The sequence below is a fragment of the Chrysochloris asiatica genome, unplaced genomic scaffold, assembly GCF_000296735.1.
Source record: "Chrysochloris asiatica unplaced genomic scaffold, ChrAsi1.0 scaffold00085, whole genome shotgun sequence".
In the NCBI taxonomy this organism is placed as follows: domain Eukaryota; kingdom Metazoa; phylum Chordata; class Mammalia; order Afrosoricida; family Chrysochloridae; genus Chrysochloris; species Chrysochloris asiatica.
In genome coordinates this window covers 8,944,418-8,970,840 of record NW_006408603.1, presented here as the reverse complement: position 1 = coordinate 8,970,840, position 26,423 = coordinate 8,944,418, and the positions used below count along the sequence as shown (strand labels likewise).

Here is a 26,423-nt window from a genome sequence, read left to right as displayed (position 1 = left end):
TCCGGTTTCTACCTATAGTTTTATGTATTGCAGAGGCTCTGCAGGAAGCCTCGTTCACTGGGTCATTTAGTTTTTATACAAAAGACAAAACAAACTTGGGGTGTCTAAACATTTGTTTTTATTCCATTTATTTCATTTATGCAGTGAAAATGGAAAGATCACACATACCACAGTAAAGATGGGAAAATCCTCTGACAGGTGACTATATGTAATAACAAAAATATTCACTTAAAATTAGTGGATAAAGAGCAGAACTGGCTAATTCTAAACTAGATTGGAAGTCTTTTGAGAGGACTTGGGTGAAAAGGTAGGAAAGGAAAGTGATTGAAGAGTCAAATAGAAAAACCTTTGTGTGCCCCAATGCTCATGGTTTTTGTCTTCCTGAGATCTAGTGGGTATCAAAGTGGAGAAATAATAAAAGTATTAATAAATGTGCTGCTGGGACACACAAGCTCAATCTGTTAGCATTCTCTAAGTCTTTTAAAGACCTTTGGCAGCTGGAATATTAAATTCTGTGCAGCCCAGTTTATCTAGCTCCTCCAAACTATTTGCCTCCCCCATACTCCTTATTTTCCAGAACTTTTTATTAAGAGGCCTATTTATACATAAGAGAGATTCCTGCTAGACATAACAAAATCCCAGAAGTTACCTGCCCTGCCTAACTGCTCATCTTTGCTCATACAAGATAAAGGTCTTGAGCCCTTGCAGCATCTGATTGGAATGCTAGGTTCAGAATCTTTCTTTCCTTCCAACAAGTTATCTGAATGTGTAGGTCACTTTCAGTCTTAGAACTCTCATCTATTAATGATGGTGGTGGTGGTGGTTATGTGCCAGGGAGTCGGTTCCAACTCATAGCAACCCTGTACAGGGTTTCTGAGGCTGTAAACCTTTATAGAAGCAGAAAGCCTCATCTTTCTCCTGCAGAACAGCTGGAAGTGTCCAACTGCTGACCCTAAGGTTAGCAGCCCAGTTTGTAACCACTACACTACAAGAGCTCCTTATCTATAGGCTAAATTATCCCTTCCAGCTATGATTTTCTCTGGTTCTAATCAAATAGAAGTATTTGAAAGTGCTTTATAAAATATTTTCTGAAGATACTCAGGATTATGCTACACAGCATTAAAGCTATCTGCTGGTTGTGGCTGTGGGATAATGCACTGGACCTCAAGGTCGGTTTGAACCACAAGGTTGGTGATTCATACCAGTACTTGTTTTTTGGTGGCCAAAAGGTAAAGTTCCTTCAGCAATGTCTAGTATGTCTTTAGAAATGTCTTTAACACTTTGCCTAATCAGAGTAGAATATGTTATAAGTAAACACATATTTTATATTGCTTTCAAGACTGAATTTTCATGCTACACTTTTTCTTGTATCCACAAAAACATAATGGAACCTAAGTGGTATTTGCTGTGCTAAGGACTCTCTACCCTGGAAGGGTGTGGCCAAGAATTTGTAACTTCAACAAACATGGTACAATATATTTTTGAGATTCCACATTGATAACTATTTGTATTTAGTTTGGAGATGGTTTAGGGATGGCACAGTGATAACTTTTAAGAGTAAGAATTGAAATGTGGGCAGCTTAGGAGAATGGGAAGCTGATTTTAGCTTTTTAGTGTATGATGGGTTGTTGGCAGTATGAGGTATATAGAAATACCACTCCTTTAGATTCAGAAGACCTACTTTGAAGCTTTAGTTTTGTTTCTTCCTAGCAATGTAATCATGAATAGTCCAATTCTCTGAGCCTCAGTTTCTTAGCTATATATTGATAGTTATGGACCTGAAATATTTTTTAAAGTTTCTTCTAGTTTTGTCATTCTAAGAAATAATGTTATGCAGTTCAATAAAACAGACTGAATAATTATTTCTGACCTGCCTTGTTAAAGAATAAAGTTTCTGATGGCTTATAACAGGTCAGTGGTTCAAACTCACCAGTTGCGCCTTGGAAACCTACACAGGCTTGCTATGAGTTGGAACCGACTCAACAATACACAACAACAGTAACCAAACCTGTTGCCACAGAGTTTGAGTCTGCCTCATGGTTACCATGTAGATCAGACTAGAGTTTCCAAGGCTGTAAATCTTTACAGAAGCAGATTGCCACATCTTTCTAGCACAGCACAGCTGGTGGATTTGAACCACTGACCTTTTGGTTTACAGCCTAGTGCTTTTACCACTGTACCACCCGGGTTCCTCAATAGCTTACAAAGTAAAATTCAACTAAAGTAAAATAGAAATGAAAAATTGGGCAAAGTAAAAAGAGAATATAACAATACTGATTTTAAGCTCTCTAGGGCAGTTTTGAATCTGGTATGGCACTGTAGGTTAAGCAGTGAACTTATAACTTCAACGTTGGTGGTTCAAACTCACCAGCTACTCCTTGGAAAGCCTATACTGGGTTGCTGTGAGTCGGGACCAACTTGATGGTACTTAACAACAATGGAGTCCTGGTGGCAGGACTGCAAGGTCAGTTTGAACCTCAAGATCAGTGATGCAAACCCACCAGTTTCTCCGCGGAATCCCTATACAGGGTTGCCATGGGTTGGAGCCAGCTGTATGGCACTTAACAAGAAGAAGCAACAACAACGGAGCTGTTTTATGAAAAGTTCTTGCATGCATTCAAAATGCCCATGAGATAAAACAATAAATAAACCAATTGTGCAGGAAAAGTACAAATGCACTTGGTCTTTAGCTCTAACAGTGTATGGTTTGGGAATGATTTGTGAGCCTGACAAACATGCAGGGTTGAGAGTTAACACCTATTGGAATCCTATCAAGAGTATTTGTGGTGAAGTCTTTCAGCTTTTACTTCGAGGGAAGCCCAGTCTGGTCTTGAAAAGGTTTTGAATGTAAACTATAATTAGATGGGTGACCCAGATCCCCAAGTATTTTTCCTTGTAGTCTTGCTGTCTCACCAGAACAGTTTTAATTTGAAAAGTATTGTAAGATTAATGTAACCAGACCCTTAGCTCAGCCAAAATAAAGCCTCAGAAAATGACTGTTGGAGTAAAGCTGCTGTTGGAATGTGAATGGTAAGCGCTTGGCTATTAACTGAAAGGTTAGCAGTTCAAACCCACCCAGAAGCTTCTGGAAGAAAAGGCTGTTGATGGTTTTGTTTTGTTTTCTTACTTTTCTTTTGAATAGGGTGAAGGTTTGCAGAACCATTGGTTTTCCATTCAACCAATGCATACATATTGTCATTGATAGCTGCCCCCACAGTGTAACATCACAGTGAAACACTACTTCCCTGTTTCCTGTTTCCATTCCTCCTCCTCTCCTAACCCTTCTGAACTTTGTCCTTGGGTAAATGCTGCCCTTTTGAGCTCAGATGTTTGATGATCGGAAGGTGTGTTTATCTCCCCAATGTTCTCCCTACAGACTTGTCTGTTAATTTGGCTGAAAATTGAGCCATGGAGCTGAGTTCATTTCCAAGTCTGAAGGGTATCTAAGGGCCACAGCCTCCAGGGTTCCACCAGTCGTAGTCCAACTAGTTAGCCTGGTTTTTTTTCTCCCATAATTTGAGTTTCGTTCCGAGTTTTTCTCCCACTCTTCCAGGACTTTGTAATGTGATTCCTTTCAGAGCAGTTGGCAGTGGTAGCCAGGTACCATCTAGTTTTTTTGGTCTCAGGGTCATGGAGGTGGATCTTTTAGTCCAGGACACAAAAAGAGTCTGCATGAGTTAAGGCCAGCTAGGATAGTGATGGTGGTAGCAGGTGGCTCAGTCATTCCTGAACACCTCTGGGAGATGAGAAGGCTTAACCAGGTTTCTCCTTTGGCCTAGGCATTTTTTTTCACAAACAGTAGCCAGAGAGCTTTGCCTTATTTCTCTGGTAATTCTCCCAAGTGAGTTTCTTTTTAGGAAATCTGCAAGACTATGAAATTAATTTAATGTTAACAGCTGCAAATGTATTCTTTACTGTATTTCAAGTTCGTATGGCCCTCCAGTATCAATATTGCTAGTGCCTCAGTGAGCAGGCCTGGCAAGGAGCAGGCGTTCCCTTTTCATTAACACTCTTCTATGCTATATTTGTTTGCCTGATTGGGGAGATTTTTTTTTTTTTTTTAAATTCTGCCAGCAGTACGTAGACCCAACTGCAAAGATTTCCAGTGCCTAAAGTGACTCCACGTACTTAACAACAAAGCAAGACCCAACTGCTTATTTGGTCTTAAGAACATGTATCAGTTGAAATGAAAAAATTTAAAAGTATTCCCTTGTTCTGAATTCTCTGATAGGGAAGTAGCAACAGCAGAATCATTACTACTTTAAGTGGGCATGCGTTGGTGTCTTCCAAGTTTATTCAGAAAGTATGTTACATAGCTGAGAAACAGTTGTAAAAATAAAGGAACCTTGGTCTGTTGGTAGTGTAGTGGGTTACGAGTTGGGCTGCTAACTGCAAGGTCAGCAGTTTGAATCTTATTAGTCACTTCTCAGGAGAAAGATGAGGCTTTCTGCTCCCAAAAAGATTTACAGCTTTGGGAACCCTATGTAGGGTAGTTTTGAGTCAGAACTGACTCCACGGCACATAACCACCACCACCAGGGGGCAGAGGGATGATTTTTGGTGTTGAGGGCTGTCGAGTCAACTCAAGCAACCCTGTATAGGGTTTCCAAGGAGCAACTAGTGAGTTTGAACTGCCGACACTGTGTTTTGCAGTCCAGTGCTGATCCTACAGTACCACACCAGGAATTCTGAGGGATGATTGTTAGTGCTGTTGGGTCAGTTCCAACTCATAGTGACCTGTATAGGGTTTCTGAGAAGCAACTGGTGAACTTTAGCCTCCAACCTTGCAGTTCAAACTGACTGCAGCCCAGTGCATTAACCCACAGTGCCACACCAGGACTCCGAAGGAAGATTGGTGCTTAATAAATGATCATTTTGGGATGTATGCCCAAACTGACAGAAACTTGTATCTCCTATCCAGTGACCCAGGTCTTTGAGCTAATGCATATAGAGATGTGTTAGTAAAAAGGGGGTGGTAAGTTTATTGAGATTTGGGGTAGGGCTTTGTAGAGAGTAAGGAAGTTTTGCTATTTTTCTTAGATGATGCTTCTTGGGATAGCTTATTCTAAAAACTGGGTGCTAAATGTTACACATGGCAGCTTTTATATGGGATTTCTTTCTGACACTAACCATAGCAGCTTTCGTGTGCTTTCCCTTCAGTTATGTTTGTGATCAATCAGAAAAATCCTGTGAAGTAGGCAGGGAAGTTATCTTCATTTTACAGGTGAGGATCTTGAGGCTCAGAAAAAAGGATTTATTTACAATTACACAGTATGTGACAGAGTCAATACTGGAACCTGGTCCTTTTGACTCCTGACCTCAGGTTCTTTAAACTGCACTGGCTTTCCCACTTTGAAAAGAACGGGTGAGTGACAACTATAATCCCTCATACTCCATCTCCAAAGGAGAATTGGTTAATTCTTTACGTCATTGTTACACTGACCTTTTAATTTTCTGCTTGAAATTTCAAGCGTGTTTATAGAATTTATACCTGAGGAATGGTGAGGATTAGAAGAGCCCAGAGTCCTTGAGATTTTCTTTGATGATAATATCTGTAACTGCATCAAACACAAATTTGACATTCTGCGTGTCTATAGCTCAGGTCATGTGGCTGTAGATTTCTTTGACATCGTTTCGCATATTGAGGTCAAGGAACTGGTTCTTGATGTAATTCCCTGCATCATCAAGAGTTGTTCCCTGGTTCTCCAGAAAAATGGTGAAGAGGTGGGATAAATTAACTTTATAAGTTGCTTACTTACTGTATAGGAGACTGACTTGGTTATCAGAATGTTGTGGTAGACAACTGCAGTTTGGGGTCTGTTTTGGGAGGGCTGGTTATTCTCTATTGTACCCCAGTGATTCTCACCTGAGTTGAGCAAAGAAGTCAAGGCAAGGGGTCTGACTCTGCCTTGCCCTTGGTTCCTGGCATGTATCATTTGAATAGTCAGTGGCTCTCCTGCCATAAATAACTGCTCTATTCCAGAGACATCTGAATTTAAACCTTGTAATTTCTGGTATGGCACTGTGGATCAGCACTGGACTGCGAATCACAGGGCAGCAGTTCAAACCCACCAGCTGCTCCTCAGAAACCCTATACAGGGTCGCTATAAGTCAGAACCAACTCAACGGCACTTAACAACTGAAGTCCCAGTTTCTCCCTTAAGGCAATGTCTTTAATGTCTCCTTGGCACAAGGAGTGAGGCAATTGCCAGACACCACTAAGAAAGCATCACCATCGTCTTTTCCAGCTCTAAACACTTACCATCATACTCTAGAAAACAAATGCTGAGATGCACTTTCTTGATTTTTTTCCTCAAAGAGATCCTTCTTGTTGAGAAAGAGGACAATGGAAGTAGCCGCAAAGAATTTGTGGTTACATATGCTGTTGAACAGGTGCAAAGATTCATGCATATGATTCTGAGGAAACAACACCATCAGGAAGATAAGACTGGGAGGGAGACCAGTGCTCCAAACGTAAAAGGAGAGACAGGGAGTACTTGCACAGAGGTTAAGCAATTGGCTGCTTACTGAAAGGGTAGTGGTTTGAACCCACCAATCACTCTGTAGGACAGAGGTGTGGCACTCTGCTTCCTGAAATAGTATAGTCCTGGGTGAGTTGGAATCACTTGATGGTAGCCCTTGTTCATATTTGTTAATAGCTGTGTTGTTAAGTGCCATTGAGTCGATTCCACCTCATAGTGACCCTGTATAGGGTTTCTGAGGAGCACTGGTGGGCTTGAACCACCGACCTTATGGTTGAAACCAATTTTGTGGTTTAGTTCTTTATTCTACAGCACCACACCAGGACTCCTAATAGCTGTGTGACAAGGGAGAAATTACTACACTTTTATGAACATCAATTTCCCTATCATAAAGTTATGAAAGTTAAATGAGACCATATGCAAAAGAGCTTCCAAAAGTTCATGGAAAAATCCCATTATCTTTCAATTCTGTTTTTCCATGAGCTTTTTGAAGCCACCTCATATACACAGTGCACATAATAGAGGCTGGTGTATATAAAAACAAACATGTTGCTATTGAGTCTCTTCCAACTCAGTGACTCTAGGACAGAGTAGAACTGCCCTGTGAAGTTTCCAAAGCTGTAATCTTTACATAGCCACCTCTTTCTCCTGTGGAGTGTCTGGTGAGTTTGAACCACCAAGCTTTCAATCAGTAGCTAAGCACCTCCAGGGTTCCCTGTATAGTAAGTGATTTGTACATCTTGGCAGCTAGGACGGCTAAGGACTGACATGTGCTGTTGATAAAGGGTTGAATCTGGGCTCCACTTAGCATGTGCTCATTTGCATCTCTAGAATGCTTTTGATAGGTTTCTCTCAATGGTGTCCTGAGCCTCAGTTTGGGCAGGAACTCCGTAGGGATATACTGGTTCTGGCACCATATGGTGAGGGCTAGAGAATTTCCTAGTGCCACATCACAAGCACTTCTTTATTTTCCCTGCCACTCAGAGATAGTGAAACATGATGTTCTATTTATACAGTCTGCAGGTTGCCCAGTGCCCCAGCCTAGCTTGTTTTTAGGAAATAGGCTTTTAGGCCCTTAATGAATGCTAGCTAACTTAGGACCAGTGTTTTCATCTAATAAAGCAAGAAAATAAATCTAATTTGGATCCTTATCTCCTGTTAATACTTGTAGACATTCTGTTTAAAGATAGCAGAGATGTTGGAAAGTGGCTAGCCCTGTAAGCATTTTGGTCAGAAGATCCATTCATCATGCACTAATGGGAACTTGAACTATTAAGGAAAAGGAGTAAAAACTGGAACAGAGGATGAGGGTAGGAGCTTTGTCATCAGGCCCACTTACCTAACTGTGGGTCTCCATTTAAGGAACAGATTGTTAGGTGCCATCGAGTCGGTACCGACTCATAGCGACCCTATGTACAACAGAACAAAACACTGCCCAGTCCCGGGACAACCTCACAATTGTTGCCATGCTTAAGTCCATTGATGCTGCCACTTTGCCAATCTATCTCGTTGGTGGGGGAGGGGGGTCTTCCTCTTTTTCTCTGACCCGCCACCTTACCAAACATGATATCCTCCAGTAACTAGTCCCTCCTGACAATATGTCCGAAGTATGAGAGACAAAGTTTGGCTATCCTGGCCTCCAAGGAGCACTCTGACTGCACTTCTTCCAACACAGATTTGTTTGTTCTTTTGGCAGCCCATGGTACTTTTAATATTCTCTTTCAACACACCATAACTCAAAAGCATCAATTCTTCTATGGTCTTCCTTATTCACTGTCCAGCTTTCGCATGCATATGAGTTATTGAAAATACCATGGCTTGGGTCAGGCATACCTTGGTCCTCAAGCTGAACTTTAAAAAGGTCTTGTGCAGCAGATTTGCCTAATGCAATACGTTGTCTGATTTCTTGACTGTTTAATAGCTGTGTTGTTAAGTGTGTTGATAGTTTCATAAGTGTTGATAGTTTATCCAAGAAGAATGAAGTCCTTGGCAACTTCAATTTTTTCTCCATTAATAAGAATATTTTTTATTGGTCAAGTGGTGAGGATTTTTCTTTTCTTTACATTGAGATGTAATCCATACTAAAGGCTGTGGTCTATGATCTTCATCAGTAAATACTTTAAGTCCTCTTCACTTTCAGAATGCAAGCTTGTATCATCTGCATCTCGCAGGTTGCTAATGAATCTTTCTCCAGTCCTGATGCCACGTTTTTTCTTCATAGAACCCAACTTCTCAGGTTATTTGCTCAGCGTACAGTTTGAATAAGTATGGTGAAAGAATACAACCCTGTCACAGGGTTTATACACCTTTCTTAATTTTAAACAATTCAGTGTTCCCATGTTTTGTTCAAACAACTGCCTCTTGGTCCAGGTATAGATTCTTCATGAGCACAATTAAGTGTTCAGGAATACTCATACTTTGCAATGTTGTCCATAGCTTGTCATGATCCACACAATCAAAAGCCTTTGCGTAGTCAATAAAGCACAGGTGAAAATCTTTCTGGTGTTCTCTGCTTTCAGCCAAAATCCATCGGAAATCACTTTTCTGTCAGTTTATTATTCTGTGGTGGCTTGTGAGTTGCTGTGATTCTGGAAGCTATGCCACAGGTATTTTAAATACCATCAGGGTCACCCATGGTGGACAGGTTTCAGATGAGCTTCCAGACGAAGACAGACTAGGAAGAAGGAATGACAAACTACTTCTGAATATTTAGTCACTGTAAACCTTATGAATAGCAGAGAAACACTGTCAGATACAGTGCCAGAAAATGAGCCCCTCAGGTTGGAAGACACTCAAAATGTGACTGGGGAAGAGCTGCCTCCTCAAAGTACAGTTGACTGTGATGACACTAATGGAGTAAAGCCTGTGGGACTTTGATTTGCTGATGGGGCACAACTCAAAATGAAGAGAAACATCCGTAAACATCCATTAATAATCAGAATATGGAATGTGCGAAGTAATGAATCTAGGAAAATTGGAAATTTTCAAAAATAGAATGCATAAACATAGATATGTTAGGCATTGGTGACCTGAAATGGACTGGTATTGACCATTTTGAATCTGACAACCACATAGGTTACTATGCCAGGAATGACAAATTGAAGTGGAATGGTGTTGCATTCATTGTCAAAAAGAACATATCCAGATCAGTCATGAGGTACAACATTGTCTGTGATAGAATAATATCCACGTGCCTACAGGGAAGCCCAGTTAATACCACTATTATTCAAATTTACGCACCAAACACTAAAGTCAGTGAGGATGAAGTAGAAAAATTCTACCACCTTCTTCAATCTGAATCTGATGCAATCAAGATGTATTGATCATTACTAGTGATTGGAATGCAAAGGCAGGGAACAAAGAGGAAGGATCAGTTGGAAAATACAGCCTTGGTGATAGAAATGATGCTGGAGACCGCATGATAGAATTCTGCAAAGCCAGTGATTTGTTCATTCCAAATACCTTCTTTAGACAGCATAAGAGACATTTATACATATGGACCTCACCAGATGGAATTCACAGAAATCAAATTGACTACATCTGCGGAAAGAGACGATGGGTAAGCTCTATATCATCAGTCAAAACAAGGCCAGGAGATGGAGATGGCACTCATGTGGCACCATAGTGAATAGATGCTATCAGGACTGACTGTGAGGGTTGGAAATGTAAAGGTAGACATTTTGTAGCAAATGTAGGGGAGTGGTTGACTTTGTAGTCCAGGAGTGGAGGTCCCCACACTGAGAAGCAGTGAATGGCAGAGATGATGACATGGAGAGATAGAATGGCTGGGGACTCTAGACCCAGAGAGGGAGAGGGGCTGTATGCTGATGACTGGGAAGCAGGCTTGTAGGGTATACCCTTTGGTTGGTTGATGATGCATGGAGGGGATTATAACCATGGCAATGAAACGTTATATGATAGGATGAATGTAGAGCTAATGTTCTTCCATGTAAACTATCACATAATTCACAATAAAACATTTAAAAAAAAAACAAGGCCAGTAGCAGATTGTGGACCAGACTATCAATTGCTCACGTGTAAACTCAAACTGAAGCTGAAGAAAATGAAAACAAGTCCACAAGAGCCAAAATATGACCCTGAATATATCCCACCTGAATTTAGAGATCATCTGAAGAACAGGTTTGATACATTAAACACTAATGACCGAACACCAGAAGAGTTGTGGGATGACATCAAGGATAGCATACATGAAGAAAGTCATTTAGGAACAGAATGCTTATGTGAAATTAGCATTTTCTACTCCTTTAACATCTTTTAGCTCAGAGAAGGTAACTGGCTAGGTTCTGACACTTGTTCTGCTGAGCTTCTGCTTTGTAGAACTCTACAAGTTCTACCCTCAAGTACTTTTGCTGCCAATTTTATTGGCATGTGAGAAATGGTCTGCCAGTCTCTTCTTAACTGTTGACATTCCATACATTTTTAGGCTTCTAAGCGAGGTCAGTAGTTCAACCTCTCTATTATGTTGCATAAAGATACACATCAGACATTGTTTTCTGTACCATTTTAATCTCCTGTACTTCCTCAGGCAATCTGGGACAGTACTAAGTATAACGCCTTTGTTGTGTGTGTAGTTGACAATCCTTTATACCTTTTATGTGATTTCTCTTAAGAGCTTTAAGATATCTTAGTGGCTCTAGAATATCTAATCTGAGACCAAATTTACTCTCAGAAAATCTGAAGCTCAAATTGCCAACCCAGAACGTAAGGAAGAAGAGATTTTTCTGCAATGATTTGCATGATATCGTGACTAATATGCTAGAGGACAGCTACAGTGCCAGTAGTAGATAAAACCACCCAAGTTAGGGCATTGGAGTAGCACAAGGCTTAGAGGGATGGTCACAAGGAGAACTTGTTCTACCAAAACTGTTTGGTGCAAAGGCCACTCACCACCTCATCTTCTACCAGCACCATATCATAAGCACTGAGGGCCGCACAGAAAATGATGCAGGTGACTCCCTCAAAACAGTGGATCCACTTTCTCTCAGATCTCTGTCCTCCAACATCAAACATCCTGAGGAAAGAAGCAGCTGCTCTCATACTTTGTCCAGCTTATGGTCCACATGAACTTCATGTTCACCCCAGGGAGTGACCATCTTGGGCTAGTTTAATAACTTGTTAAGTGCCTTCAAGTCAGTGCCAACTCATAGTGCAACCATGTATAGGGTTTCCAAGGAGTGGCTGGTAGGTTTGAACTGCCTACCTGAGGTTAGCAGTCCAGTGCTTATCTTACAGCACCACACAAAGACTCCAAGTTAACTGGTGGGGAGGAAAGGGGCAAAGTGGAAGAGTAATTCAGGTTGGGATTTAGCAAAGTCCACGAAGCATGCCCATGCCCCTTTTTGGTATTCCATGTGAGTATCTCAGGTGCCACAGGGTACCATGTACTCACCTGAAGTTCAAGTCTTTGACTGAAAACTTGGTCTCAATGATGCCTGTGGTTTTCACTATAGACCGGAGCACATCTTGCTCATTAGGAAGGTAGTCCAGAGCTGTAATCTGGTCTAATTGATTCAGGTAGCTGAAGAAAAAGATTTGCATAGATGACATTAAATTTTCCAGTCAAGGCCAAGAGAGGCAAAATACCTTACTCAGTGTGACACAACTAGTTTGGAGACAGATACAGGATTGAATCTAGAATCCATATGATCAAATATAGGATTTGAACCTTTATATATCCTTATTAAAGGACATGAGGGAGTAGACTGAGGGGCAAGCCCATTTGAGGCATGAGTTTCTTCTCTTAAAATCAACTTTTCCTTAATCAGCTTATCTACCCTTGAATGAGATACAGTGATTTAAATGAATGCCATCAAGAGCAGAAGCAGATTTAAAAAGACTTTGAGACAAATGAGAAGTCCTAGTGTGGCACTGTAGCATAAGAACTGGACTGCTAACCTCAAGGTCAGTGGTTCAAACCTACCAACTGCTCCTTGGAAACCCTATAAAAGGTTGCCATGAGTAAGAAATGGCTTGACAGCTATTAACAACAACAGAGACAAATGAACCAAAAGCCATGCATGGACCTTGTTTGTATCCTGAAACAAATAAGAAGGGAATATTTGAGATAATTGTGGAAATTTAAACATTGACTTTGATATTTGATGGTATTAAGAAATTATTAAGTTTTCAGGTATGAGTTCTCTTTTTAAAAAGAGCCCTTGTTTGTTTTGTTGTTGTTGTTGTTATGTGCCGTGGAGTCGGTTCCGACTCATAGCGACCCTGCACAGGGTTTCCGAGGCTGTTAATCTTTACGGTAGCAGAACTCCTCATCTTTCTCCTGTGGAACCGCTGGTAGTTTCGAACTGCTGACTTTACAGTTCGCAGGCCCAGAGATAATGAAATATTGGAAATGAAATACATGTGGGATTTGCCTCAAAACAAGCCAGTGGAGGATGGAAGTAAAAAGAAAAAAGAATGACCATAACTTGATAACTGTTGATAATTGATTATATTATTATATGTCTTAAAGTTACCATTGAATTTTTAGAAAAGACAGGAGGAAGGCAGGCAGATGTGAAGTAAGATGACTAAGAAGACAAGGACAGGAAAATTTACACCCGTGCCTATAGTAAAGAGGCATTTTCACATTTCAATTCTCAGTTAACACTCAGAAGCCTTCAAGTTTTATATTACTTTTTTTTTTTTTTTTGCAAAGGAAAGAAACATTTGTAAGACTTAAATAAATAACTTGTGTAGGATCAAGAGACAGTGTGGTGTAATGTAAAAAAAAAAATACACAGCTTTGTGGTCAAGCAGGCCGGGATTCAAATCACCCTCTGCCACTTATCTATATTACCTTGGGCAGGTTAATTTCTCTAAGATTCCATTTTTCATATAAAAAATAGGGCAAATAAAAGTAGTATCTACCTTGTATGACTCGATAGCACTTAGCAATAACCTTGTGCAGATTAAATGTAATGTAGGTTTAGGTAATGCACCTAACAGTGACTGGTAAGTCACTTAGTAGGTGAGTGTTCCAAGGATAATAAATGATAACATTATTATAAATTTAGGTGGCAGAACAGGGTTAGACTCCAAAGTCCATGCCTGTTTGAGGTGGTGTTAGGTGCCACCCTGGCATTTTTGATTCATAGCAACCCTATGTACAACAGAAGGAATTCTGCCCAGTCCTATGCCATCCTCAAAAACTACTGTGTCAATCCATCTCAATGAGGGTCTTCCTCTTTTTCACTGATGCTCTCTCAATCATGATGTCCATCTCTAGGGACTTGACTCTCCTGATAACGTGTCCAAAGTATTGAGAAAATCTTGCCATCCACCTGTCTAAGGAGAATTCTGTCAGTGCTTCAAATTCAAATGCATGGATTCTTCTTCAGTCAAACTTGTTCATTGTCCAGTTTTCGCATGTATATGGGATGATTAAAAATACCATGGTGTGGGTCAGGCACACCTTAGTCCTCAAAGGATATCTTTGCTTTTTAAAGGAGTCTGGGTGTGGCACTGTGGGTTAATGTACTGGACTACAAGGTCAGTGGTTCAAGCTCACCAGTTGCTCCTTGGAAACCCTATACAGGGTCACTATGGGTTGAAACCGACTTGATGGTACTTAACAACAACAAACACAGTGAAGAGGTCTTTTGCAGCTGATTTGTTTAATGCAATACATCATTTGATTTCTTGACTGCTGCTTCCATGGGTATTGATTGTGGATCTAAGTAAAATAAAATTCTTGACACATCAGTCTTTTCTCCATTGATCTTGATGTTGCTCATTGGTCCAGTTGTGAGGATTTTGTTTTCTCTATGTTGAGGTGTGATCCATACCTAAGGCTGTAGTCTTTGATTTCTTACCTTTTAGCAAGCAAGACTGTGTCATCTGCATATTATAGGGTGTTAATGAGTCTTCTTCCTATCCTGATCTATATTCCTCTTCATCTAGTCCAGCTTCTCAGACTATTTACTCAGCATACAGACGTAATAAGTGTGGTGAAAGGATACACACAACCCTGAGATATATGTATCCTGATTTTAAACCATAGTATTCCCTTGTTTTGTTTAAACAACTGCCTCTTGCTCTATGTACAGGTTCCTCATGAGCACAATTAAGTGTTCTGGAATTCCCATTCTTTGCAATGTTATACCTAGTTGGTTATTATCCACACAGTCAAATGCCTTTGCACAATCAATAAATCACAGATAAACACCTTTCTGGTGTTTTCTGCTTTCAGCTAAGATTCTTCTGACATCAGCAATGATATCTCATGTCCTCTTCTGAATCCAGCTTTAGTTTCTGGTAGTTGCCTGTTGAGGTATTGCTACAACCATTTTTAAATTATCTTCAGATTTTCATTAGTATCCAATATTAATGATAATGTTTGATCATTTCTGCATTCTGCTGGATAAGATTTCTTTGGAATGCACACAGATATGGACCTCCTACAGTTGGTTGTCCAGGTAGCTATCTTCCAAATTTTTTAGCATAGATTAGTGAGGATTTCTGTTGGTATTTCATAAATAGCTCAGCTGGTATTTCATCAATTCCTGGAGCTTTCCCCAATGCTTACAGTGCCGGTTGGACTTCTTCCTTCAAAACCTCATCGGTTCTTGATCATATACTACCTCCTAAAATGGTAGAACATTCAACCAATTCTTTTTGGTACAGTGACTCTGAGTATTCCTTTCATGTTCTTTCTGTACTTTCTACATTGTTCAATATTTTGCCCATTGTTGTTATTGTGGTTAAGTAACATCAAGTCAGTTCCAAACTCATAGCAATCCTGTGTAAGGTTTCTGAGGAGTGGCTGGTGAGCTTGCACTGCTGACCTTGAGGTTCAAACCGATTTTGCAGTCCATTGCATTAATCCATGGCATCATACTAGGACACCATTTTGCCCATAGAATCCTTAAGTATTGGAAGCAGAGGCTTGAGTTTTTTCTTTAGTTCTTTTAGCTTTAGAAATGCTGAGTGCTCCTTCTTTGTTTTCTAACTCCAGGTCTTTGCACATTACATTATAATACATTTCAATATAATATAAGACTTTGTCTTCTTGAACTGCCTTTTGAAAATTTCTGTTTTGTTCTTTCACCATTTCTTCCATTCACTTTAACGTCTTTATGTTCAAGAGCAAGTTTCAGAGTCTCTTCTGAAATCCATTTTGGTCTTTTCTTTGTTTTCTGTTTTTTTCAGTGACCTTTTGCTTTTCTTCATGTATGATGTGTAATCTTCTTGATTTTATCCCACAATTAGTCTGGTCTTTGGTCATAAGCATCCAGTGCATCGAATCTAATTTTGAGATGGTTTCTAAAGTCAAGTGGGATATACTCAAAGTTGTATTTTCGTTCTTTCTTACGGGTTTGTTTAAATTTTCTTCATCTTCAACTTGAACTTATATATGAGCAGTTAATAGTCTGTTTAGCAGCTAGCCCCTGGCCTTGTTCAACTGATGATGTTCTTCTCTATTGTCTCTTTCTACAGACTTAGTCAATTTGATTCCTGTGTATCCCTTTAGACAAAGATCCACATGTATAGTTGCCATTTTTGTTACTGAAAAAATGAATTTGAAATGACTAAGTCATTGGTGTGCAAAATTGTTTCATGAAATTTCTGGTGTCGTTTCTATCACCAAGGCCATATTTTCCAACTACAGATCTTTATCTTTGTTTCCAATGCTCATATTTTAATCACCAGTAATTAGAAATGCATCTTAATTGCATGTTGGATCCATTTCAGACTGCAGAATTTGGTAAAAATCTTTAGATGCTTCCATTTTGGCATTAGTGGTTGGTGTGTAAATTTGAATAATAGTTGTATTAACTAGTCTTCCTTGTAGGTATATGGATATTATCCTATCACTGATAGCATTGGACTTTATTCAGGATATATCTTGAAATGTTCTTTTTGACAATGAATATGACACCATTCTTCTTTAATTAGTCATTCCTGGTATAAAAGGCCATATGACTTTCTGTTTAAAAATGGCCAATACCAGTCTGTTTCTGCTCACTAATGCCTAGGATATCTGTCTATCTGAGATAGGATTGATAAACTCTGTGCCCCTTATCTTTTTGAAATCAGCTTTTGTAATGTTGGTTATTTTGTTTGCTCTGGCAGTTTGTATGCCACCGGCCCTGATATCCTGTGAATAAAAGGGACTTTTGCTTCTGGTTAGTGGCCTAAGTGGAGTCCTGGTGTGGCGCTGTAGGGTAAGCACTCAACCACAAGATCAGTTTGAACCTCATGGTCGGTGGTTAAGCCGCTCCTCGGAAACCCTATACAGGGTCACTATGAGTCAGAACTGACTGGATGATGCTTAACAATGACAACAACAAGCGGCGTAAGTAGAGCCTGAGTTGCCACCTAGAAAATTCAGCCCTTAATGGGCCATCACGAATCACATGCCCCTGGGAGAGTGTGGCAGAACTGCAGGGGTATCTTGAGATTCGTGGTTCTGAAAGGATGGTCGAAGTGTATGGCCTATATAAAAGGAAAAGGACTGAGGGCTGGTAGACAGAAAGCCTCTATTTACAAGTTTCCGTTGTCAGTTTTGTAAGCTGCAATGAGCCAACGTAAGACTATGCAGAGTGGTGACAAAACATGTGGCACATGTCCTGATCTAAAGACATGAAATATAAAACATAGTAAGACACCGCTCAAGTGTAACGTCACAAAACAGGCTGAATTTAGTCCGTGAGTCTCCATCTTTCGAAGACAGAGATTCTGAGCTGGATGAGATTGCTTAAGCCTCATCCCACCCACTTCCCAGTCAGAGACTTACTAAGATGCAGAGTCATTTAGCTGGTACGCAGCAGCTCTGTCGAAGGAGGCTTGCACCCCACTATCCTCCCACAAGTTCTTGATGACCTCCACCAGCTCGGGAACCAGTTCCTTCCTCAACAGGGTCAGCCAGGTTGTTGAGCTGCTGCCCATCATACTGTAAGGCAAAAACCTACCTGAGAACCACACAGGGGTAATGGCTGTTTGGGGAGTACTGCTGAATAGAAAGCATTTGACATTGCTCCCAGAGTCTAAGGTGGAGGCAGTCTCTGGTGAAGATTTGAGTTGTGATCCCAAGATATAGTGGGTGGCACTGAATTCAGCCCTGGCATGCCTAGCAAACAGCAAAGGTCTTGGGTGCTTTCTCTGGTGTTTCTGTCTTCCATCCATTACCTCCACAAAACAAGGCCTGCTGCTGCAGGGAGACTGGAGGTTTAAAGGCCAGAGTGATTATGAAATAGAGAAGATAGAAGACAGAAGCCCATCATCTTTTGTTCTTTCAATGATGCAAATGTAAGAACAAGTCCATACTGACACTAGGGATTTAGCTTATAAACAGTCCACGGCCAAGGCACAGAGCTCATGAGGAATGTACATAGTAAAATTTTACATAGTACAGTGAGACAAAAAAGCAGAGGAAGCTGAGTACAGATTTTGTAAACATTTATTATAAAGGTATTGCTGTTGTTAGGTGCTGTGTAGCCAAATTTTGACTCATAGTGACCCCATATTCTGTCACATGGGATCAATATGAGTAAAAAATTGACCAACCCGTAGTTTTCTGGTATCTTGTTATGGTCTTGTAGTAAGCACTGGATTGTAGTAGTTGTTCCCTGGAAATCCTATGCAGGGTCGTTATGAGTCAGAACTGACTCAGTGGCACTTAACAACAACAACAACAACAATCCTTATAAGCGCACATCACTAGGTATTTCTCTCATGGCTCCTCTGTGCAGGTGCAAATGGACAACCTTTCAGTTAGCAGCCAAGTGCATAACTGTTGTTCTACAACCAGGACTTCTTTATTATAAGGTAGGAGCTGCTTACTTCTCAAGGACTAACTAAGATTGGAATCTCAACAGGTAGGATTTTAGTTAACACAAAACTTTTTCTGATCCCTCTCGACTCTTAGCATATTGGCCTCTGGTCTGTTTCTTCTCATGAGCATTTCCTGCTTCCAGCCTTATCCACATACTGTTAACCACATACCACATGGCTTGGGTCAGCATAAAGGATGCCCAGTGTGGACATGGCCCAGATGATGGCCAGGACGGACTGCAGCACATTCCCATAGATAATGGCCTTGAACTCTAGGCATTCTTCTGGCGAATAGCCATCCTGGTGAATGATCCTGCAAGGGCAGATACCCAGTCCTCAGCTGGGCCTGAGTAACTAGACCTAAAGGATTGGAAGACTGGAGATTCAGAGGATCAAAGAACCCCACCTCTGCATTTCTATTGCTATTCTAAGGTGAGGGTAAGGCAAGACAAGGAGCATGCAGATAAGGCATACTGGGAATCATTTGAGTTACTTAAGGCTAAAAAAAGCCCTTTTACCCTCAGTAAAGGAGCTCTGGTAGCGTAGTGGTTACGAATTGGGCTGTGAACCTTAAGGTCAGCGGTTCGAAACTACCAGCCGCTCCATGGGAGAAAGATGAGGCTTTCTACTCCCGTAAAGATTTACACCCTCGGAAACCCTGTACTGGGTCGCTATGGGTCGGATCTGACTCGATGGCACTTAACAACAACAACAACATCACAGTTAGTAACACTATTTCACCCTACTCTACTCCTCTCGGGTTTTGTTCCTACTCACTTCATCTGTTTGACGATAGTGCTCTTTCCTGACTCTCCAGCACCTAGAGGTAGAAATGCTTATTTCAAATTCCCACCATCTCTCCCAACCCTCCAATAGATGGCCTTTGAGAAGTCTTAGCCACTGCTTGGTAGGGTTGTTGTTAAGTGCTGTCCAGTTCAGTTGGTTTTGACTCATAGGAATCCTGAATAGGGTTCCCTAGGAATGGCTGGTGATATTGAACCCCTGACTTTGCGGTTCAAACGGACCTTGCAATCCAATGCATTACCCTGCAGTGCCACACCAGGACTGCCTGTTAGGAATAACTGCTACCCTCAGTTTCTGCTAGCCTCAACCTGGATTTAGAGCCCTGTTTCTCGACTTTGGTACGAATGACACTGCAATGGATGATCGTTTTGTGTGTGTGGTGGTGGTGGGGAGGGGTTACTATTTTGTGCATTGTAGGAAGTTAAGAGCATTCCTGGTATGGTGTTGTAGGATAAGTACTGGACTGCTAACCTCAAAGCTGGCAGTCCAAACCTACCAGCTGCTCCTCGGAAACCCTATACTGGGTCGCTATGAGTCAGAACTGACTTGATGGCACTTAACAACCACCCCATAGAGGTACTAGCACTGACCTGCCCTCCAGTTGTGACAACCAACAATGCTTCCAGACATTGTCAAACATCACCAGAGGGTGGGAAGCAAAATCTCCCCTGCTGAGACCAAGTCAGGTGAATTCCTTTAACACATTTCTCAAACCCATTTCTGACCGAGGACAGAGGTTTCAGGGTAGGACTGAAGAGACCTGGGTCATTTCACTGAACTATTACATTTCAATCATCTTGCCAATTTCCTATGTTAACTCATTCACACTCTACTTTGCCATCCCAAAACCTATGTACCCATCACCTGTGTCTTTCAGTCTATTCCAGTCTGATACCTCCACTCCCCCGACCCCCCAATTTAGCCTGTGCTTGTTCACGCTACACTGCTTACCTGATCCTAGAAGAAAGCTGCTTAGATTTAAGAGACCACTCAGTGGCCTTACCATCTCTGCTTCCCTTTCCTCTTCTGGGCTCAACTCACAGAGGTAAGCTCCTTTAGTGTGTCCTTAAGTGGCGGTGTACCACAGATCAGCTGGGGAGAAGAGGCACCTCCACCTGGTGCTCTAGTTCCCAGTCTCATGGGCCCATCTGTCCCAGCTAGCCTATCTGTGTGGTACCATTTGTTTTTGTTTTATAACTCAGGTGTCCCAAACTCTTCCGAGCCTTTTACAGCCATGATCAATTTCTCAGACAGATTCACGGACGTAGGTACTTTACTTTTCTTGGCACAGACCAGTGATCTGCTTAGGAGTTCATCAAGTGATGACCCTCCCAGCTGGCAGGAGCTTTAGGGTCATCTACTGAAAGGAGCTCTGGTAGCGTAGTGGTTATGAATCAGGCAGCTAACCTCAAGGTCAGCAGTTTGAAACCACCAGCTGTTCCGCTGGAGTAAGATGAGGCATTCTGCTACCATAAAGATTTACAGCCTCGGAAACCCTATACAGGGTCGTTGTGAGTCAGAACCAACTCCACAGCACACTACAACCACCACCACATCCTTGGAAAGATTAGAAATCTTTCACTGAGCTCCTCAAACTGCTGCTCCAGGAAGCTATTAAGACTGTTCCTTTATGTTTGCTCATCTCTTTGTACATACTTCTGTTATTAGCATTTATTACTTCATATTGTACTCATACTTTGTTTACCAATCTGGATATCAGGGATCAAATCTGATTCATCATTCAATCCCTTAGATCTTGTGGGCCCTCAATAAAAGTCTGGTGAGTGAAAGAGGGAAAACTTATGCAGTAGATAATGAGGATGCTTTTTTTTAGGCCCTCTAAAGCCACTACGTGTGGTGCTGTGGGTTAATGCACCAGACTGCAAACTGTTTGAACTGCAAAGTTGGTGGTTCAAGCTAACCAGGTGCTCCTTGGAAACCCTATGCAGGGTCGCTATGAGTTGGAACCGACTTGATGGCACTTAACAACAACAACAAAGCCACTACACTAGGTAACTGGACTTTGCCAGTCTTTGTGCCACCTCACAACAAATGCTGCTTCTTTGGGAAACTGGACTCCAGACTCTGGTTTCTCCGAGGCTGGGGCAGTGCTCCCTCCGGCACTCATCTTAGCTGCTCCTATTTCTCTATGCCAATTATTCCCATTGACTTCAATGAGTCTTTGTGGCAAAGTCTTCTCCAAATGGAAGACTTTAGCACTTTTCTACCCAAAATGTGGTCCAAGGACTAGCAGCATTAGAACATCCAGCAGCTTGTGAGAAATGTAGAAGTTCAAGTCTTAAATAAGACTTTTCTGATTCAGAATCAGGTCCCAGGTGATTACATGAAAGCTTGGGCAGCATTGCCCTGGTGAACTGTCTTCCTCAAACTTGGCCTAATCATGAGAATCACCTGAGAGGCTTTTGGATTTCATCAAATTTTAGATGCCATTGATTAAAAGATGCGCCATGGTTTTAAAGATGTTAAAATAAAACATATATACATGTATTTTTTTCTAAAAAAATGTTTTATTGTGAATTATGTGATAGTTTACATGGGAGAACATTAGCTTTACGTGTATTTTTAAAAGGTATGTTTTAGAATCATTAAATTCTGATAAGGTATGGATTCCAGAGTCTGAGGAACTTTTACAAACTAATATGGGTGATTATCATCATCTGGCAAGTCTGAGAACCCCTGACTTAGAACAGTGGTTCTCAACTTGGGGTGTACATTGGAATTCTAGGGAGGTTTTTGTTTGTTTTTTTAATATGGTTTAATAGCTCTAGCATGCTGTCTAGGCATGGGGATTTTCAAATTTCCCTGGGGTTCTTCTAATGTGCAGCAAAGGTAGAGAACCTCTGAGCTAGCAGTATTTCATTTACCCTGCTCTTTTAAAGATAGATTTGCACAGCAATGGTAATTTGGGCTAAAAAAATGGGAGGCAGAACCTAGTCTCCCACTAAGGGGTACCGGTAGCCACTGTTAGTCATCTTTCTCTTTCCCACTGCCTTTCATCTCTTCTCTGAGTATCTGGTCAAGAAGCTTCAAGCCTGGAGCCTAGATGCTCAGGGCTGATAGAGAAATAGGCAGCTTCTGAGGTATTTTCCACAGTGATCAAATGTTCCCAAACAGAAATTGGCAAGTGCTTGTTGACTTAAAGGAAAATAGGAGTCTATTTGAAATTGTGAGTGTCTTGGAATCTTGGCTATAAGGTTTCAATAATTATACCTCACCACCAACTCTGGCTCGCCTACCCACATGATTGGTAACTTATACCTAAGCCAGAGCTGTGCCCAAGATTGTACTTTTCAAAGCAAGGGACCTCCAGGAACCATGCTAGACAATTTATGTGGATCGTGTCAGTAACTCCCACAACTTCCAGGTAAATGCTCCCCACTCCCACTGCTACTGACTCACAGCTACCTTGTAGGAACTACTCCGTAGGGTTTCTCAGACTGTAAATCTTGATGGGAACAGAAAGCCTCCTCTTTCTCAGCTGGTGGGTTTGAACTGCCAGCCTTGTGGATAACAGACCAATGCTTAACCTATTATACTGCCAGAGCTCCTTTAAGTTAAGTGTTTGTTGTTGTTAAGTGCCAGTGCCTTTGAGTCAGTTCCGACCCATAGTGACCCAGTATAGGATTTCCGAGGAGTGGGCTGGTGAGCTTGAAACACCGATCTTGCAGTTCAGCACATTAACCCACAGCGACACACCAGAACTCTTAAATTAGTGTTTCCAATTTACAGGCCTGATAACTGAGGATTTATGATTAGATAACTTGTTCAAGGTCATATAGGGTAGTAAACAGACAAAACAAATTTGTCTGGTTCCCAGGGTAGTGGTCTTTGCATACCCTCTCATAAACAGCCAGTGAGAGGAAAAACACTTGGGCAGAAAAGAGGCAAATGCCTGAACTCTCAGTAACAGTAGCAGCACTTGCCACATAAAGGATCCACTATCTTGAGTCACACATAGATAAACATTTCAGCGTGTTCCTTTTTCAGCTACCACCTCTGCAAACTTCAGTGTTGTTCTGCTTCATTTTCTGTCTTGCTGGATGGAAGTTCCCCATTCTCCCACTAAGATAGGGAACTCCGGTGGCAGCCTGACCTCAGGGCCCAAGCCCACAACGAGCTAGGCACGAACCACGAACCATCCTGATACCAGCGTTCTTCAGTTCCCTGTGGCTCTCCTATGCCTTCCCTGTGGCTGTTTCTGCCTTTTTTTTTTTTTTTTTAAATGATACTGTGAATTTGTACAGTGAGACACTTAATGACAATATGTCTATTATGAATTTGGGAGCAGCATCCTGGTGAAATATGTAAGGCATAGAGGTGTGGAGATATTGCTCCTAATTGAGAGGTAGGCACAGAAAAGGGATCCCCCTATTCATAAGCAAGTTTGCACCAGAACTGGAACTACAGCTCAGATATCTTGATTCACCACCCTAAAAACCACATTATTTTGAGTGAAAAGTGAATCACCATTTCCCAAAGAATTTGGAGATGTTTCTTGAGTAGAGGAGAGATCTCAGGATCTCTCTCACACTGAGTGGTAGGGATTGTGGGTGAGCCCTGTCCTAGTTGGAGTGGAGAGGATTTGAAGAATGAGGATCTTCTAGTCCAAAGGAGGAGGTGGGGTAAATTCACTGGAAACAATTTGGGTAAAGGAACATTGGGGAATTAAAAACTGTCTAAACCCTACCCTCCACCCTTGACAGGAAAGCCAATTATGCACACATGTAGCTGTCAGACTGATGAATTATACAGTAGAATAAAAGAGGGAGTGATTGTAATACGAACAGAATTTTAACAGGAAAATCGAACAACAGAAATGAAAAAAGGCATGAAGTACAAAATGTACTCAGAGAAGAGAGAAGGGTTCATGGAGGAGAGGGGTCAGAAGATGAGGATAGGAGAGGGACTTTGGGGCCAGTCACTGAAGGGCCTTGAATGCCAAGCTAAGGGGTTTGGCTAAAATTCAGTGGAGACTCATAAATACAGATGGAGACAGCTGCAGGGTGCTATAAACAGGACACTGGGTGGGAAAGGGTGGGGCTGATTGCTGGGACTAGCTGAGAAACAGCAGTTCAAATAACTGCTTTGAGGAAGGGAGAGCCCTGGTTTAGTGGAGAGGTGGGGCTATGTTTTGACTCTAGGTCTGAGAAAGGCTTGGCTTGAAGCTGTGAGAATTGGGACAGAATTTGGAGGTCCAGGGCCTAGAGGGGTCTAGGCACAGGGTGTGGTTTGGGAAACTGCCCTGGCCAAGAATTTTCTTGGAAGCCACAGGTGTTCTCTCCCAAGTCTTAACATCTGTAGAGAGTGATCTGGCCCAGCGAGGAGACTAACATCCCAAATGAGCTTCAGGTAGAAAAAGAGAAGCAGTTTGGCATTCTGGGAGAGACCGGTTAAGAACCTATCTGGGAGAGAGACTAGGAGGGGCAGAAGCTGTGCCTAGAGCTAGGGAAAAATCTCAGAGGCTCTAAGACAACAGGCAGGCCCCAATAAAGAAAGGCAGAAGCCATGGAGGATGACTCACTCCTACATTTCATACATAAACAATGAAACCCCACTGGAATGCTTGCTGGTGGTGAGTAGGTGGGGAGGTTGATGCTTCACTGTAATCAGGGTAGACTTCCTGGCTGTGACTCACTGTAATCAGGGCAGACTTCCTGGCTGTGATAACACATCAGATGGCCTGGAAATTCAGAAGGATTCTAGGGTACAGTTGGAACTAGGGAGGAGCACATACTGACTACTATATCTATTTGCCAGAGTAGGACAGAGAATAACGATTGACACCTATTGGCTGGTTAGTAATAGGAAGGTCTTGGATTAAGGGGTGGATCCTAAAGAGGCCGGGCTTCTTGTTGTTAAAGTACATCGAGTTGGTTCTGACTCATAGTGACCCTGTTGTATAGAGCTTTCAAGCAGTGGCTGGTGGGGTTTGAACTACTGACCTTGAGGTTAGCACTTCAGTGCTTATCCTACAGCGTCACACCAGGACAAGCTGGTGTTAAGTGCCACTGAGTTGGTTCTGACCCATAGCGACCCTGTTTAGGGTTTCTGAGAAGCGGCTGGTGGGTTTGAACCACTGCTCTTAAGGTTCAAACGGATCTTGCAGTCCAGCACATTATCCTGCAGCACCATACCAGGATTTCAACCATTCCTTAAAACTATCCAAATGTGCATTTTAGCAAAATGTAGATGACATTCTACCTGATTAGTGGTATTTGATTTTTAATTTTGAGATTTGTTATGTTTAGAACCCAACGGCTTAAAATTCTTAAGGGAAACCCTATGCAGGGTTTCTATGAGTCAGAACCACTTGACAATAATTAACCGCAATTAAGAATACTTTAAGTCCTGGTGTCCTGGTGTAGTGTTGTGGGTTAATATACTGGACTGCCAAGTTGGTTTGAACTACAAGGTCGGTGGTTCAAGCTCACCAGTCAGTCCTTGGAAACCCTGTATAGGGTCGCTATGGATTGGAACCGACTCAATGGCATTTAACAACAACAACACTTTTAAGTCTGGAGTTAAAATCAGTTAGGGGTGCCAGTGGGTGGATAATGTGATATAGATGTGTGTGTGTTTGTAGGCTATTACAGACTTTTACAGACTTGATTTTCTTCTCCTTGATTAGAAACTAATGAATATGTACTGTAAACAGATTTTAAATTGTAGATAAACATAAAGAAGAAAATAAATATAACCCATAAATATTTTACCACTCAAGATAATAATTTGTAAAGGTTTTGGCATGTTTCTTTTTTATGGATATATATATATATCATGTTTTGCATAATTAGGACTATACTCTATATACAGTTTTTGCAACCATTTACATCGTCAATATTTCCACATTAAAAAATTCTTCAAGACTAACTTTTAATGACTATATTTTGTTGTATGTATATAACTTAAACATCCCCCTATTGTTGAAACTTTCCAATCTTCCCGTGTGATAAAAATTGCAATGATGAACACCTTGTTCATACATATTTTTCTGACTTTTTTTTTTTTTTAAGAGCAAAATAAGGGAGTCGTGATTGTTGTTATGTGCCGTGGAGTCGGTTCCGACTCATAGTGACCCTGTACAGGGTTTCCGAGGCTGTAAATCTTTATGGGAGCAGAAAACCTCATCTTTCTCCTGCGGAACAGCTGGTAGTTTCGAACTGCCGACCTTGAGGTTAGCAGCCCGATTAGTAACCCTTATGTTACCAAGACTCTTGATTACATACTGCGTGTGGCGATGTGGGTTAATGCGCCACACTGCAAAGCCGTTTGAACTGCAAGGTCAGCGGTTCAAGCTCACCAGTTGCTCCTTGGAAACCCTATA

General features: G+C 41.4%; 1 protein-coding gene across 1 annotated transcript in view; it reads right to left on the bottom strand.

Annotated features, from left to right (window-relative positions):
- Window positions 1-5,507: 5,507 nt before the first annotated feature.
- The window catches only part of GNAT2 (guanine nucleotide binding protein (G protein), alpha transducing activity polypeptide 2), a 24,335-nt gene continuing 3,419 nt past the window's right edge, over window positions 5,508-26,423 (bottom strand). Inside the window, 10 exon segments of the mRNA XM_006878426.1 lie at window positions 5,508-5,685; window positions 5,687-5,696; window positions 6,262-6,307; window positions 6,309-6,416; window positions 11,390-11,513; window positions 11,892-12,020; window positions 17,238-17,341; window positions 17,343-17,393; window positions 18,446-18,587; window positions 19,052-19,094. Of these exon segments, the coding sequence (XP_006878488.1) occupies window positions 5,508-5,685; window positions 5,687-5,696; window positions 6,262-6,307; window positions 6,309-6,416; window positions 11,390-11,513; window positions 11,892-12,020; window positions 17,238-17,341; window positions 17,343-17,393; window positions 18,446-18,587; window positions 19,052-19,094 (935 nt within the window).